The sequence below is a fragment of the Dermacentor andersoni genome, chromosome 9, assembly GCF_023375885.2.
Source record: "Dermacentor andersoni chromosome 9, qqDerAnde1_hic_scaffold, whole genome shotgun sequence".
Taxonomy (NCBI): domain Eukaryota; kingdom Metazoa; phylum Arthropoda; class Arachnida; order Ixodida; family Ixodidae; genus Dermacentor; species Dermacentor andersoni.
The window spans coordinates 132,134,562-132,151,747 of record NC_092822.1 but is presented as its reverse complement, the minus strand read 5'-3'; the positions used below and the strand labels follow the sequence as shown (position 1 = coordinate 132,151,747).

The following is a 17,186-nucleotide window of genomic DNA, read 5'->3' as shown; positions in this document are numbered from 1 at the left end:
ACCATGCCTCACCGAAGCGCTGCCATTTCTGGCTGCCAAATCGACAGATGCATCAACGCCGGCACGCCTTAAAAGTAGCTGGAACGGCTGGCGCCACTTCAGTGGGAATGGAAGCACTGCAGCCGCCAACAGGCTTCAAACACATTTTCGTTTTTGGATGCAGGTGAGAACAGCACCGTAACTTTTCTGTAAAAAGTCAAACAATGTTTGGCTGCTAGTGCTTCCAGGCCCACAAGTGTTGCTCCAATTAGCATGTGAATGTGTTCTTGTTTCCAAGTTATTATTTATGTCCGGCAGCGTAGAGCTGAACCCTGGACCCCCTAAAGAAGATCCTAACCTGTTTAACAAGGAGTTCCTACAGCTTGTTAAATCGCTACATGACAAATTTGATTCTAAACACGAAGAAGTAATGACTGCCTTGAGTGAAGTTAAAGAGGCTCAACATTCAATGGAGCAACGAATAGCCGATATCGACAACAGGCTCTCGGCAGTTGAACAATGCATTCGAACATCTGAAGGCCAACAGCGTGAAAGCCTCGTGCCGCAAGTGATCGTATTGAACCAACGGCTCAACGAATTTGAAGACCGTTCACGTCGCGAAAACTTAATATTTCATGGGGTAGCAGATAGCGCTGCGGAAGCTTGGGCGCAGTCATAAGAGAAAATTTTGTCGGTTTTAAATTCAGCATTAGGCATGAACCTAAATAAAAGCGATGACCGCATTTTCAGAGCACACAGACTTGGCCGTTTTATCCCCAACAAGTCCAGGCCAATTATTGTCAGATTTTTATAGTCTAAGCTAAGGGAAACGATTCTTTCTTCTAAAAGTAAGCTAAAGACAACTAGTTTTTCCGTAAGTGAAGATTTTTGTAAGGCAACTAGAGCTGTCAGAACTAAACTGTACGACTTTGGCAAAGAAAGCGGTCAATTTTTCACTGTCAAATACAACAAGCTATATATTTACAAAAAATGTTATATTTATTCTCCTGATAACGACAGTGTCTGTGAACTTCAATTGGGCAAAGTTCCCTGCACTGCTGAACTATCGTCCACTGCCACTAACCACCATTCTGACGCGTCTTTTTCTTAACAGAAATCAGGCACCGGCCACGCAGCCAACCTTGTCGTTATTTCTCTTTTTTATTATCGAATGTGCGAAGTGCAGTTAATAAACGTGACGCTCTAGCATCTATTTTCGATTAATGTGCCGCTGACGAGGTTGTATTAACGGAGACTTCGTTGATCGATAAAATTCTTAGCGAAGAGCTGTTCCACTGTGACAAGAATTACGTTGCTCACCGTCGTGACCGCAACCTAAAATCAGGCGGTGGTGTTTTAATTGCCGTCGCCGACAATACAGTGTCTTTTAGGATTCCACTTGCGTCGTCTTTAGAATTGGTCTGTGTGCGTATTGTCATAAACCACCAAAACACATTGCTTTGTGCGTGTTATCGGCCGCCAAGTGCACCATCTACTCTTTGCGATGAACTGCATGACACTCTGAATTTTTTTGTCTCAAAATTTCCACACTCACCGTTATTCCATTTAGGCGATTTTAATTTCCCCAAAATAAGGTGAACTTCGGTATCGCCATTTGTTGTCGGTACGTCCACAGAAAGTCAATCTTTCCTTAACCTGTGCCTGAACTTTAATCTTACGCAACTTGTTTCTACGCCAACTAGAGCTGGAGCTACTTCATCTAGCACTCTAGACTTGGTCCTTGTCACTGAACCAAACTTAGTACATTCTTTAACTTGTTTCCCAGGACTACGCGATCACTGTTTTTTGCATTTTTTTTTTGTAACAAGCCTCGTTAGATGTGAAAAGAACAATGCAAAATTTATGAGAGATTATGCGAGCGGGGATTACACTGAAATTAATAATGAGCTTGCAGTATACATTGATGGCTGTATACCAGAATTTTTCAGCCGTACCGTGGAAGAAAACTGGAACTTGTTTAAAAACAAAGCCACGTCCCTTGTCGCTAAATATGTGCCACTGCGCAGACTTTCCGGAAAGAAACGCTCTCCTTGGTTTTCCACGAAAATAACAAGACTGTCAAACAAGAAAAAACGCCTTTTCCGTGTTGCAAAACGCAGTCGAACATCTACTCGTTGGAGTGATTATTCTAGTGCGCTGCATGCTTATTGTACCGCATTAAAAGAAGTGAAGGATGTTTTTTTTTTAATACCTATCTACCTTCACTCCGTTCTACAAATCCGTCAAAATTTTGGAGCACTGTTCAAATAAAAAAGAAAAATATCATATCTCTTACAGATACGGATGGTAACACCATGAGCAATGCAGAATGTTGCAATGTCCTAAATGACACTTTCGCGAAGTCTTTTTCTATTTGCTTTCTTGATACAGTGCCGCACATGCGCAAAGAAGGTTTTTTTCCCATGGATCCACTTGTTGTCCATTTTGCGGGGATTTTGAAGTTAATTGAAGATTTAGAACTATCGTCTTCCTGTGGTGCCGACGAAATTATATCCAAATTTTTGATGAATACTGCTGTCGACTCCTCTATATTTTTATGTGCCTTTTCACCCAAACTATTGAGTGCTCAACCTTGCCCGCAGACTGGAAGGTGGGGAAGGTGGTCCCTCTGTTGAAATCAGGTAACCCGCATTCACCTCTCAATTACAGACCCATTTCACTTACCAGCATGCCTTGGAAAATCCTTGAACACGTAATATTTTCCAATCTTGTCTCATTTCTTGAATCCAACTCTTTCTTCACTTCATCTCAGCATGTGTTTCGCAAAAACTACTCCTGCGAAACACAACTAATATCGTTTATACATAACATTTCTTTCTCTTTAGACAAAGGCCAAGTCATTGACTGTATCTTTCTAGGTTTTGCGAAAGCATTTGACGAGGTGTCTCATCACTTACTGCTTCTTAAACTTAGTACTCTTAATATTGACCCTAATATTCTGAAATGGATAAAATGTTTTCTCAACAACCGTACCCAGTTTGTAACAGCTAACAATTCCGCATCCCCGCACTGCGCCGTGAAGTCAGGTGTTCCTCAAGGCTCCGTCTTGGGACCGTTATCATTCCTAATTTATACAAATGACTTACCTGCCGTAGTTAATAGTTCTATTAATGTTTTTGCCGACGATTGCATTCTATACCGTGAAATAACTAATCAGCATGATAACTTTATGCTTCAGAAAGATCTAGATAACATTTCAAGATGGTGCTCACAATGGCTAATGTTCTTAAATCCGACTAAATGCAAAATTATGTCTATCTCACGTCGCTCGAACTCACCAACTCCTTTCGGCTATATTATCAATGAAACCAACCTTGAGCACGTGACTTCCTATAAATATCTTGGAATCCAGCTAAACAGAAATCTTTCGTGGCATGCGCACATCGAATATATCGCGGACAATGCAAACAGATCTCTTGGCTACATTCGCAGGAATTTCTCAAAAGCCCCACCCCATTTGAAGTTACTGCTCTACAACACACTAATTAGACCGAAGCTAGAGTACGCGTCATCTGTCTGGGACACTGGTCAAAAAACACTAGCAGATACCATTGAGTCAGTTCAGAACAGGTCAGCACGTTTCATCCTTTCTAATTATTCCCGCACATCTAGCGTTTCTATTAACTTGCACATTCGAAGAAAAATTTCCCGTCTCTGCCTTTTTCAAAAAATCTTTTACCAAAACAGCTCGCTTAAACAAGACTTAATTTCAGAGCCTTCGTACATGTCGTCGCGTCTTGATCATCGGTTTAAAGTGTTCATTCCTTTCTGTCGCACAAATGTTTTCTCTGACTCATTTCTGCCGAAAACCAGTGCCGAGTGGAACCGCCTTCCCCCCTCCATCGCCTGCATCGAGGAGGCATCATCTCTCAAGACTGCAATAACTGATTATGTTTTGAATTTGTCACCTTAATACTAATAATTGTTTCAGCATGTATTTATTATTATTATTATTATTATTGTACCCACCCCCTCTGTAACGCCCTTCTGGGCCCTGAAGGTACTGCAAATAAATAAAAAAAAATATTGCTATAGCAAGCAGCAAGGGAGGTTGACAATGCCATGACGACGACGACGTCATTTCTTTCATTATGAACTACCAGCGAGAGAGCATCCAACGCCAGCAGCGGGAAAGGCGAAGGAAGAAGCGAAGAAAGGTTCGCTTTAGGAATGCCTTTGTTAATGGGTTGTTTATGGAAACCCTCAGAACTAAGGGGCTCAATGTTTATTATTGGCAGATTTATGAAGACACGACAGTCAGGTAAAAACGAAATGAGCCAATAGGTTGCATCACTATTTCTTTAGTCATTAAACAATGCTCAATGTCAGAGCCATAGATGCACCACATTTCCCCAGAAGTATTCGGCAGTCCGATATGCTATAACAAATCCGCCTCCATTGAATGAAGCGCATTTTTCTCACAAAATCATCGCCACCAAAGAGTTACCTGAACCATGGCGTCGAGTTGGCCACACGATCGCGTTGCTCCAACCAGACTGACGGGAAACACGTCGCCGTGGGGAACTCGTACCGGCGCGACGGATGAGAAGAAATTTACGATGCAGCTGCGCATAAGGTTGTTAAACTTTTTTCCGCTCTTTGTCGCTGATCGGCTTTCTCCCTTTGCAACTTTTCATGCCGGACTGGCGCCAGCGACCCGGCAGCTGGTACACGTGAAACGAGAGCATCGTTTGACGCATGTCACCCAGGCATGCACCCAGCTTGAACAGTGCGCACATCGAAGAGTTTTAGAAAAGACTGTGTTAGGCAACACTCTAGCTGCGCATCTGATTACTTCAGAAGTCCATTTTAAAGCTGCAATGTTATCCCGTTTGAAGATAAAAGGAGAGGAGTGCCTGGCTGTAATTTCTCTTTGTCACATTTGAGGAAGAAAACGAATACTAGCATAATTAATCCGGAAAAGCTGTGATGCACACGCTAGCCAATCAAAACTAGTGTTAGATATCCCCGTGGCCCGATGAAAATACATTATACGGCAAAAAACACGAAAGGACTCTCTCGTAATTGGCTGAAAGCAGGCACTAGGGTATTGGTGTTACTTATTTTTCATTGGTACAAATGCCTACATCGGCCAAATTTGCTGTTATTGTAGGATGAAAACAAGGTGACCAAAGTATAAAAGCAAGTGAAGTCAAAAAAGGCCTTCGAACAATATTGTTTCATAAAACACAGATGGCCACTTATGCAGAAACGCATATTCTTGCTGCAGTATACATATTGACACGTGTACATATTTATCTTTTTCGGGTAACCACGTTTCACCGCTTAACAGATGTTATCACGCAACGCAGGACGCGCCTGCATGTATAGGAAGTTTCTGGAATGTTATCGGTGGTTCCATCCGCTGTCTGGGTAATCTGATTGCACGTATGCGCGACGGGAATAGTGTAGAATTTTGTGGAAGGCACGCGCGTCCCAACGATTAGTCTGGAACATTCGACGATTGAAGTATAAAAGCCCACGCGCTTGACCCGTTTATCAGATTTTCGACGATCGCCGACCGTGTTCGCCGCTATAGTTGTGCTGTAAGTGTAGCCTGTTTTTGTGGGCACAGGTTCGCCCAATAAAAGTTAGTTTTGTCTTTCACAGTATTGCTACTGTGTTCTTCAACGTCACCACCACGTGACAATATTATGTGATTCCCCAGTATACATGGTGGAGCGAAGGACATTAGATAATTCCCTAGCCAGCGTTGGCAGGCAACACAGGCGTATCTACTGGGGGGAAGGGGAGGGTGGGACACTCTGGGAACTGGGGGGCAAAATAGGCCATTTGCACTCCCCCCCCCCCCCACTCACTTTTCAAAATACGCGGAGCCTGGGCCACATTGTTCTTCAGGGCACTCATCACCGGTATGTGTAAAACAGAGGGTCTACTCAATTCAGGTCGGTAAATTTCCCTACCTCCACACGTCTGCAGTAGTCCTGAAAACTTGATCAAAACACTGATTTAGTCTAGTTGGTCTGTGATACTGGGAACCTCGAAAGCGCAATTGACGCTTCCAGCACTTTCAAGACTTCTTGCGCTGATTTGTCCGTAAGAGGTTGCCTCGTGGCGAAACAAGAGGCAGCACGAAGCGTTCGCTTTTTGTTGTCGGCGCTCTTCGTCACGCCAGCTTTGTCACAACGAGTGTCCGTGGTCACCGACTGAGATATGTTTACATTTGCCGGTGCGCCCGTGACACCATACTTCTCATAAGCGGAGCTTGCCCCCTCCCCCCCCCACAGTTAGAAGAGGAGAGGGGCAGAGTAGGCCATTTGCCTACCCTCCCCCCTTACACACACGCACACTTTTGAAGGCGGGCACTGTCGGCTGCACAGAGGCAAATTCAACAAAACGGCTGAAGCCAACCTTCCTCTCAGATTTGCGCCTATATAAGTACAATATTTCAATTGCGTATCTCTTGCTTTGGCAGCTAGGATTGTTTCGGGCCTCGCCGCCACGTGCTGTAGCAGATCAGCCCGCCGCAGTATAAGCAGTTAAGGGTTACGGCACATCGTGGTGCGAGCCACCAGCGGGGATCACCTTGCAAGTAGGCGGTCTAAAACAAATTCAACCTACCATCCCTTGCATCATCCAGTGTTTGTTAGGGCCGTCTAACCTAACCATCTGTCAAAACTCAAAATCAGACTTGCTTTGTTAATTTACCTGTGTTTATCCAGCGTTGCCATTTTAGGTATATTGTCATTAGAGTTGGCGGCATTTCTGTCTGTTTATGACAAAGTTGTCTGTTTATAAATCAGTGACGTCTTAAGTGTCTTGAATGAACAATTGGCGATATTCTACCGGTTTACAAAATAGAAAACTTGCTTCAATAATGGCCTTTTGAAACGCCGTTTATGATTCAAAAGCCACATGTAAGCGGCCGAAACTCACTGTATGACGCAGAAGCTCCGTTACCTACTATCAACGGTTGCCTTCACATTGGTATCCTTCACATGGTGACTGTGCTTTACAACACGGTGGTCATATTTGCGCTCAAATTGTGCTTAGAAAATTTCTGTTTATTTATTATTTACAAAGCCCATCCGAAGCTGTTTGAACGCTGCTGGTTCGGTGTTGTCACTAAGTGCACCTGCCTGCTGATGAACGCGCTCAAGCGTGTAAGTAGGCTCATTTACCAAAACCAAACGGAATCAATTTTATGTTGAGATTTCGAACACAGCGTGTGACATCTACATACCGGCTGCATAAAAAAAAGCTGCAGACATCGGAAAGGCTGAGCTCGTTGACGCGTGTCTGAACAAATCACTCCTCATGTTTTTTGGAGCAATCAGTGCTTCGCGGCAGATTTCAGGTAAAACAAGGACGAAGACGCACTATCTGACTTGTATAATCTTCAGGTAATTGTTATCTCCGTGTTAACAATACGCGACCAAGAGCGTTCCGCAAAATTTAGTTCTCCTAAAATGAGCGTCGAGAACCACAAGCTTTTCGGATAACGTGGACTAAAAGCGCTATAACGTAAAGCTATTCCAAACTTTTCTATTCCAATTCTGCAATCAGCCCTCCATGATTGGTCAAAAATTTTTCAAGCACCCCCATTTCACCGGTCTGTCACGCGGCGTCACGAAAACCATGAAAACGCCCCATCTGATATGATGTGTCCACACTGATTGTGCATCATTAGACCGAACGAAAGAAAAATAACTATTTCTCATTCGATGCCTTTTTCGCCATAATATTCTACCATTGACCAAACGTTTTTGGGCTGCGCCCACTTCGCCTGTCTGTCACGCGACGTAAATTTTTACAACGAACAAATAATAACAAATACACCGAACAAACAAATTTCTTTTCTGAATAGCTGGAGGCTGCCCCGTTCCAGGGGATACGTTGTTGAGGATACGTTCTGGCGGCATTTCTAACGTTCCGTTGCACGCCGCCGAAATTTGCGACCATCCCATGCGAGCTAAGTAACGAGAAGCGGATCAATCACAGACGCCGACACCACCCTTTTCAGCCGCTTATCTACTTTCCCTGTTCTGGCTCGGCCCCACTTTAGTATGCTCCTCGCCTCTTGTCAGCCAATTCGATAAGGAAATCTGCTCAATGTAGGCAATGCTATTCGCTTTGAAAGCAAAAAAAGTAACCTCCTCTATATACGAGAAGCGCGCTTTATTGGGCTTTTCAAACAACGACTGGTTAACGCCCGATGCTTGCGCCTGTGGTTACGTAAATTTCACCTCAGGAGATTGGAATAAAAGCAGAATGGAATAGTTTTACCTTATAGGGCTCTAAATGTATTTTCGTGCTAAGAAAAGTACGTAACTTCTGTTCTTTTTAATTTTGACGTATTTGTAAACTTCCTACCTGATCGTAAGAACACTTTAAGCTGTCATTATTTGTTATGCAAATATTAGGGCTGGGTGAATATTGACTTTTTCGGATACGAAACGAATACAAATAGTTAGTATCGAATATCTAATCAAATATCGAATATACAAACGCAGACGGACGTTTTTTCAGCAGGACTATTTATTTCGGTATACAATTAGGTATCACGCTTGTGCTGAATAGACACTCTACTATCGCGGACAACGAGGGTCGTTTTAAACGCAACGTCACTGCCACCATCATGAAAGACGCCTTTAGGGCTTGGCGGCCAACAAGCTTTCCAAGAATGACAGGCTGCTCTGTGACAATAGCTTTCCAAAATCCCTAAATAAACAGTTGTTGAAAAATATTGGAAGATATGGAAAAGGGAAAGAAAAAGCTAATGGAGTATTTGTGTGCCGTAGACACAATGCAGGGTCTGTTACAAGGAGATTATCACTAGTTGCAGTGTAATAGATAAAAATACTACATGACTACACTGCAAGAAAGACTAATTAGCAAACCAGAAGCAAGAATAACCCGCAATGTATGAGAAGAAGGGGAACCTAGGGGCCTGGTTCTTGTAAGAACGCTCGCACATGCTCGTTAGTGACAGCCATATGAAGCCAACAGGAGGAAATCTATTCCTGGAAAAAAAGCTTGTCCTTTTTGACCACAATGTAAGAATTAGAAGGGATATGGAGGAAAAGCAACTTGCTGATGGCGGGAGCGAACCTACAACCTCCACGTTACGCGCGCGTTGCACTAAAAATTGTGTGATGGTGACGTCAGTTCCGATGTCCATGAATGATTGAGTGCGTGTGGGCAACATGAGCTGCAATAAGGAGTGTTAGGGAGCGCCGCACTTCCAGTATAATGCCGAAAACAAAGCATGCAGTTTTGGTTCTGATCCTGCACCGTTTCAAAAATTGTGTCGTTCTTCTACTTCTAATAATTCCCTATACTTTGTTCAGCAGCTGTTGAACAGGAACCTCACTTCAACATTCGGTTCGTGCGAAATATTTGGTTAGCTTAGATATTGGAGAATGCCCAATATTTCATTTTCAAATATGAAAAAAATATTACGCGCCAAATACTCCTGTTCGAAACTTTGATTATTCGCCCGTCATCATCATTACCATCATGATCATCAGCCTGGTTACGCCCACTGCAGCGCAAAGGCCTCTCCCATACTTCTCCGACTGCCCCGGTCATGTACTAATTGTGGCCATGTTGTCCATGTAAACTTCTTAATCTCATCCGTCCACCTAATTTGCTGCCGCCCTCTGCTACGCTTCCCTTCCCTTGGAATCCAGTCCGTAACCCTTAATTATCATAAGTTATCTTCCCTCCACATTACATGTCCTGCCCATGCACATTTCTTTTTTTTTATTTCAACTATCATGTCATTAACTCGCGTTTCTTCAGTAACCCAATCTGCTCTTTTCTTATCCCTTAACGTTAGACCTATCATTCTTCTTTCCATAGCTCGTTGCGTCGTTCTCAATTTCAGTAGAACCCTTTTCGTAAGCCTCCAGGTTTCTGCCCTGTACGTGAGTACTGGTAAGACTTTTCACTTTTGCAGATACACTTTTCTCTTGAGGGATAGTGGCAACTTGCTGTTCATGATTTGAGAATGCCTGCCAAACGCACCCCAGCCCATTTTTATTCTTCTGGTTATTTCAGTCTCATGATCCGGATCCGTGGTCACTACCTGCCCTAAGTAGATGTATTCCCTTACCACGTCGAATGCCTCGCTACCTATCGTAAACTGCTGTTCTCTTCCGAGACTGTTAAACATTACTTTAGCTTTCTGCAGATTAATTTTTAGACCCACCCTTCAGCTTTGCCTCGCCAGGTCAGTGAGCATGCATTGCAGTTGGTCCCCTGAGTTACTAAGCAAGGAAATATTGTTACGTAAGAAGACGCAGATGAAAAGCTAGGTACAAGTATATTTACAACGTAATACGCCGCACTTGGCCAAGAGGCAACAGCCCGCGTTAGCCTCCAATCGTCGTCGTCGTCGTCTTCTTACTGCTCGCCTCTTCGTCATTGGTAATACTATTCCGTAGCACTACCCCCGGCGGCAAAAGCGCCGTCCCGGAGCAACTAAAGGCCGGATTCGGAAGCAGTGTAGTAGGCCTTGAGCCTACTGACGTGCACGACATCACTAGATGCCAGAGTGCATGACGAGGTTGAGCTCACAGGCGCAATTTAGTACGCCACAGGCGTCACCTGGCGCAGCACGCGGTAGGGCCCTGTGTATCGCGAAAGGAGCTTTTCTGAAAGTCCAACGTGACGAGAGGGCGACCACAAGAGCACGAGCGCACCAGGCGAAAACTGTACGTCACGGTGGCCGGCGTTGTACTGACGCTGCTGAGTGGTTTGCGAGTCCGTCAGTCGAGCACGGGCAAGCTGGCGTGCATGGTCGGGGAGGGCGATGGCGTCGCGCGCATGCTCGCTTGTTGAGATCGAAGCAGGAGGAAGTGCCGTATCAAGGGGCAAGGTCGGTTCGTGACTGTAGAGTAGATAAAAGGAGGGAAATCCGGCGGTGCCATGCCGCGAAGAATTATAAGCAAATGTGACGTTAGGAAGGGCAATGTCCCAGTAGTGGTGGCCCTTGGAAACGTACTTGGGCAGCATATCGGTAAGAGTACGGTTTAACCGCTCTGTCAGGCCATTGGTTTGAGGATGGTATGAGGTAGTCAGCTTGTGTTGAGTGGAGCAGGAACGTACAATGTCGGCGATAACTTTCGAGAGGAAGTTACGACCACGGTCGTAGTTGTCGCGGGGCACCATGAAGTAAGATAATGTCACGCAAGAGAAAGTCCGCGACGTTAGTGGCGCAACTGGTAGGGAGAACCCGCGTGATAGCGTATCGGGTGGCGTAATCAGTTGCGACGGCTACCCATTTGTTGCGACGGCTACCCAGAGGATGACGTAAGAAAGGGACCGAGGAGGTTTAATCCAACATGAAAGAACGGTTCCACAGGGGCAGTGATCGGCTGGAGATGACCGGCAGGTAGCACCTGAGGTGTTTTCCAACGCTGGCAGGTATCACAGGCAGCAACATAGCGTCGGACGGAGCGAGCGAGACCAGGCCAATAGAAGCGGTGGCGGACGCGGTCGTACGGGCGGGTTACGCCAAGATGTCCTGCAGTGGGTGTGTCATGCATCTCAAAGAGCACAGTCTGTCGTAGATGTTTTCGCACGACAAGAAGGAGATCAGATCCGTCAGGGAGGAAGTTATTTCGGTACAGAATGCCGCCCTCGAGGACATATCGGCGAACGGACGCGTCGGTAGGTGTAGAGCGTAGACGCTCGATGAGTGCTCGCAGCGATAGGTCTCGGTACTGCTCATCGGCGATGTTAGCGAAGGCAGACACAGAGAAAATGCCGTTGGCGGAAGTACTGTCGGCGTCGTCAGGTTTGTCTACCGGGTAGCCAGACAGGCAGTCAGCGTCCTTGTGTAGTCGGCCAGATTTATAAGTGACAGTATGCGAATATTCTTGGAGACGTAAGGCCCAGCGACCAAGTCTTTCTGGAGGATCTTTCAGTGAGCATAGCCAGCAAAGCGCGTGATGGTCTGTGACAACGGAAATGGTCGGCCATATAAGTACAGGGCGGAACTTCGCAACCGCCCAAACTAGGGCCAGACACTCACGCTCAGTGATGGAATAGTTGCGCTCGGAGGGTGAGAGGAGTCTGCTGGCGTAAGCGATAACACGGTCGTTACCGCGCTGGCGTTGTGCCAGTACTGCGCCAATTCCGTGACCGCTGGCATCAGTACGGACTTCGGTAGGCGCAGAAGGATCGAAATGGGCCAGAACGGGAGGCGTTGTGAGAAGGTCGATTAGAAGCGAGAATGCAGAGGCCTCGTTATCGCCCCACTGGAAAGGGGCGTCTTTCTTCAAAAGCTCGGTTAGTGGACGGGCAATGGCCGCGAAATTTTTCACGAAACGGCGGAAGTAGGAACAAAGGCCGATGAAGCTGCGCACATCCTTGACACACTTCGGAACGGGGAAGTGCGTAACAGCATGGATCTTGCCTGGGTCCGGTTGCACTCCGTTCGCGTCACCAAGATGCCCAAGCACGGTAATCTGGCGACGCCCGAATTGGCACTTCGATGCGTTTAGTTGCAGACCGGCGCGACGAAAAACGTCCAGCACTGCTGAGAGGCGCTCGAGGTGCGTAGCGAACGTTGGGGAGAATACGATGACGTCGTCCAAGTAGCATAGGCACGTGGACCACTTGAAACTGTGAAGAAGGGAGTCCATCATGGGTTCAAAAGTGGCAGGAGCGTTACATAGACCGAACAGCATCACTTTGAATCGATAAAGACCGTCGGGTGTTACAAAGGCAGTCTTCTCGCGGTCGAAATCGTCCACGGCAATCTGCCAGTAGCCGGAGCGAAGGTCAATAGAGGAGAAATAGCGAGCACCGTGGAGGCAGTCAAGGGCGTCATCAATCCGAGGTAGGGGATACACGTCCTTTTTGGTAACCCTGTTAAGGTGCCGATAATCCACGCAAAAGCGCCATGAGCCATCCTTCTTTTTTACCAGCACAACAGGCGACGCCCATGGACTACATGACGGTTCAATAATGTTCTTGGCAAGCATTTTGCGAACTTCGGTGTGAATAACTTGACGCTCAGCCGGTGATACTCGATACGGGCGGCGATGAATAGGAGGCGCATCGCCGGTATTAATGCGATGTTTAACAGCTGTAGTTTGGGCCAAAGGACGATCGTTGAAGTCAAAAATATCGTGGTAGGAAAAGAGAATGCGGTACAGCTCCCGAGCGTGCTCGGACAGCATGTCGGGCGCAATCATTTTCTGTAAGTCGCCGATGGTACAAGTTGCCGACTGCGATGGTAGAGGAGGATCGGATGAATTGTCGTTTATTGCAATGGATGCTACTGAGTGATCCTCGAATGAGCAAAGCTGGGCCAGAGACATCCCGCGTTGCAGCACTTGTGTCATCAAGCCAAAATTGACGACTGGCCGGCAGACGGATTTCGCCGTAATAGATAAAACCATATGAGTTACTGTGATCCCCTGTGTAAGGAGGACGTCTTGCATACGAGCCGCGATGTAGTGACCGTCAGGGACAGGTGGGATGACACTGAGTCAACGTAAAACAGTGCCAAGGGTGGCAAGCGAACGAAGTCGACGCAACTGAGGTGACTGGGGTGTGGTTCAGCGGGATCGAGAAGAGGCAGGCGAAGGCGCAGAGCCCTGGCGGAACAATCGATGAGAGCAGAATGTGCGGAGAGGAAATCTAAGCCCAGGATGATGTCTCGGGGACAGTGGGCGATGACTGCGAATAGCACGATAGTGGAGCGTTCGGCGAAGGAGACGCAGGCGGCACACATGCACATTACAGGGGCTGTTCCGCCATCGGCGACACGGACAACAGGCGTCGTGGCGGGCGTGATAATTTTCTTGAGCCGGTTACGAAGGTCAGCGCTCATTACGGACAAATGCGCCCCAGTGTCTATGAGTGCAGACACAGAAACACCGTCGACTTGCACGTCAAGAAGGTTCAGATGAGTGGGCAACGTCAGTAGAGGATTTGGCGGCGCACGGAGCAATGCAGCGTCACCTCGAGGCGCTGCATCGTCTAGTTTTCCGGCTGGGAGCGGCGTCCGAAAGGAGTCGGCGAATAGGAGCGACGGGGCTGGGGAGAGCGAGATCGTCGTCGTTGGGGCGAAGGCGGACGAGAATAGGGGCGGTTCGGCGCAGGAGAATCCGTGGCGGCATTATCGGAGCGTGCGGTATAGGGACGAGAAGGGCCACCTGAGGGGCGAGAGTAGGCAGTATAAGCAGACCGGGTCGGGGAAGTCCAGCGACATTGACAATGCCGAGAAATGTGCCCGATGCGACGGCAGTGAAAAGAAATGGGCTTGTCGTCAGCAGTGCGACATTCAGATGGGTTGCGGAAACGTGGCGGGTAAGAAGATGCGGGACGGGGCGGAATCGAAGAAGCCTGATGGGTATCAGGGCGATGGGCCGAGCAGATGGTGTGAAGGCCCATGTTTTCGATCTCCTGGCGGACAACTGCCTGGATCAGGGAAACCGTGACTGCAGGTGCGTTGGTGGGGCTGGAGTCGAAAGCAGCCGGATAGGCAGCCTCGATCTCACGCCGGACGATCCTGGTAACATCGGCAGTGTTCTTGGGACGAGGACCTTCGGCACAGGAAGATGTCGCTGGTGTGTTGGGCAAACGGGCAAACTGCTGGTCGATACGTCGGCTTTTAGCGAGTTCCAGGCGGCGGCACTCTTTTATAGCAGCATCCACCGTCGCAACGTTGTTGAATACGAGCAAGTTGAAGGCGTCATCGGCAATGCCTTTGAGGATGTGGGATACCTTGTCTGACTCCGTCATGTGCGCATCAACTTTGCGGCACAGAGCCAAGACGTCCTGAATGTACGTGATGTAGGGCTCCGTTGGCGTCTGCACACGGGCGGAAAGCGCCTTCTGCGCGGCAAGCTCGCGACCGTAGGGGTTGCCGAACAAGTCTCGGATCTTTTGCTTAAGCGAATCCCAACTGGTCAGCTCATCTTCGTGCCTCCGAAACCAAACTCGAGGTGTGCCACGAAGGTAAAAGACTACGTTGGCGAGCATGATAGTAAGGTCCCACCGGTTATTGCGGCTGACATGTTCGTACAGGCTGATCCAGTCCTCGACGTCTTCCCCATCTTTGCCCGAGAATACGCCAGCATCACTAGGAGCAGGGAGAGTGATGTAGGTCGTCGAAGTGGCAGCAGGTGTCGGAGGCGGCTGAGTGGAGTTGTCATCGCCGGGAGCCATGAAGCTATGCTCGACGTACCGTCCACTGCGAAGCTCTATGACGAGGTACAAGGAACGTCCACCTCCACCAGATATGTTACGTAAGAAGACGCAGATGAAAAGCTTCATACAAGTATATTTACAACGTAATACGCCGCATTTGGCCAAGAGGCTACAGTCCGCGTTAGCCTCCAATCGTCGTCGTCGTCTTCTTACTGCTTGCCTCTTCGTCATTGGTAATACTATTCCGTAGCAATATCATCAGCGAATCGCAAGTTACTAAGGTATTCTCCATTAACTCTTATCCCCAGTTCTTCCCAATCCAGGTCTCTGAATACCTCCTGTAAACACGCTGTGAATAGAATTGGAGAGATCGTATCTCCCTGCCTGACGCCTTTCTTTATTGGGATATTGTTGCTTTCTTTATGGAGGACTACGGTGGCTGTGGAGCCGCTATAGATATCGTTCAGTATTTTTACATAGGGCTCGTCTACACCCTGATTCCGCAATGCCTCCATGACTGCTGAGGTTTCGGCTGAATCAAACGCTTTCTCGCAATCAATGGAAGCTATATATAAGGGTTGGTTATAATCCGCACATTTCTCTATCACCTGATTGATAGTGTGAATATGGTCTATTGTTGAGTAGCCTTTACGGAATCGTGCCTGGTCCTTTGGTTGACGGAAGTCTAAGGTGTTCCTGATTCTCTTTGCAATTACCTTAGTAAATACTTTGCAGGCAACGGACAGTAAGCTGATCGGTCTATAATTTTTTTCATGTCTTTGGCGTCCCCTTTCTTATGGATTAGGATTATGTTAGCGTTTTTCCAAGATTCCGGTACGCTCGAAGTCATGAGGTATTGCGTATACAGGGTGGCCAGTTTTTCTAGAACAATTTGCCCACCATCTTTCAACAAAACTGCTGTTACCTGATCCTCCCCAGCTGCCTTCCCCCTTTGCACAGCTCCCAAGGCTTTCTTTACTTCTTCCGGCGGTACCTGTGGGATTTCGAATTCCTCTAGACTATTCTCTTTTCCATTATCGTCGTGGGTGCCACTGGTACTGTATAAATCTCTATAGAACTCCTCAGCCACTTGAACGATCTCATCCATATTAGTAATGATATTGCCGGCTTTGTCTCTTAACGCATACATCTAATTCTTGCCTATTCCTAGTTTCTTTTTCACTGCTTTTAGGCTTCCTCTGTTCCTGAGAGCATGTTCAATTCTATCCATATTATACTTCCTTATGTCAGCTGTCTTACGCTTGTTGATTAACTTCGAAAGTTCTGCCAGTTCTATTCTAGCTGTAGGGTTAGAGGCTTTCATACATTGGCGTTTCTTGATCAGATCTTTCATCTCCTGCGATAGCTTACTGGTATCCTGTCTAACGGAGTTGCCACCGACTTCTATTGCAGACTCCTTAATGATGCCCATAAAATTGTCGTTCATTGCTTGAACACTAAGGTCCTCTTCCTGTGTTAAAGCCGAATACCGGTTCTGTAGCTTGATCCGGAATTCCTCTATTTTCCCTCTTACCGCTAACTCATTGATCGACTTCTTATGTACCAGTTTCTTCCATTCCCTCCTCAAGTCTAGGCGAATTCGAGTTCTTACCATCCTATGGTCACTGCAGCGCACCTTGCCGAGCACGTCCACAACTTGTATGAGGCCAGGGTTAGCGCAGAGTATAAAGTCTATTTCATTTCTAGTCTGGTCATTCGGGCTCCTCCACGTCCACTTTCGGCGATCCCGCTAGCGGAAGAACGTATTCATTATCCGCATATTATTCTGTTCTGCAAAGTCTACTAATAACTTCCCCCTGCTATTCCTAGTGCATATGCCATATTCCCCCACTGCCTTGTTTCCAGCCTGCTTCTTGCCGACCTTGGCATTGAAGTCGACCGTCAGTACAGTGTATTTTGTTCTGACCTTACCCATCGCCAATTCCACGTCTTCAATATATTCGCCCACCCCACAGTAAATACAACTTAATGCCCTCTGTACCCTACAAGCGAATTCACCGTTTTCCTTCCCCTGTGCGCACATTAAACCAATA

The 17,186-nt window shown here is 47.0% G+C and overlaps 1 protein-coding gene across 2 annotated transcripts in view; it reads right to left on the bottom strand.

Moving 5' to 3' along the window:
• LOC126529691 (uncharacterized) overlaps positions 1-4,510 on the bottom strand; it is a 197,261-nt gene extending 192,751 nt beyond the window's left edge. For both annotated transcript variants that reach the window (XM_050177199.2, XM_055069997.1), the window contains exon 1: positions 4,448-4,510. In XM_050177199.2, the coding sequence (XP_050033156.2) occupies positions 4,448-4,456 (9 nt within the window). In that variant the 5' untranslated portion in view covers positions 4,457-4,510. The remainder of the gene's footprint in view (positions 1-4,447) is intronic.
• Positions 4,511-17,186: the final 12,676 nt, after the last annotated feature.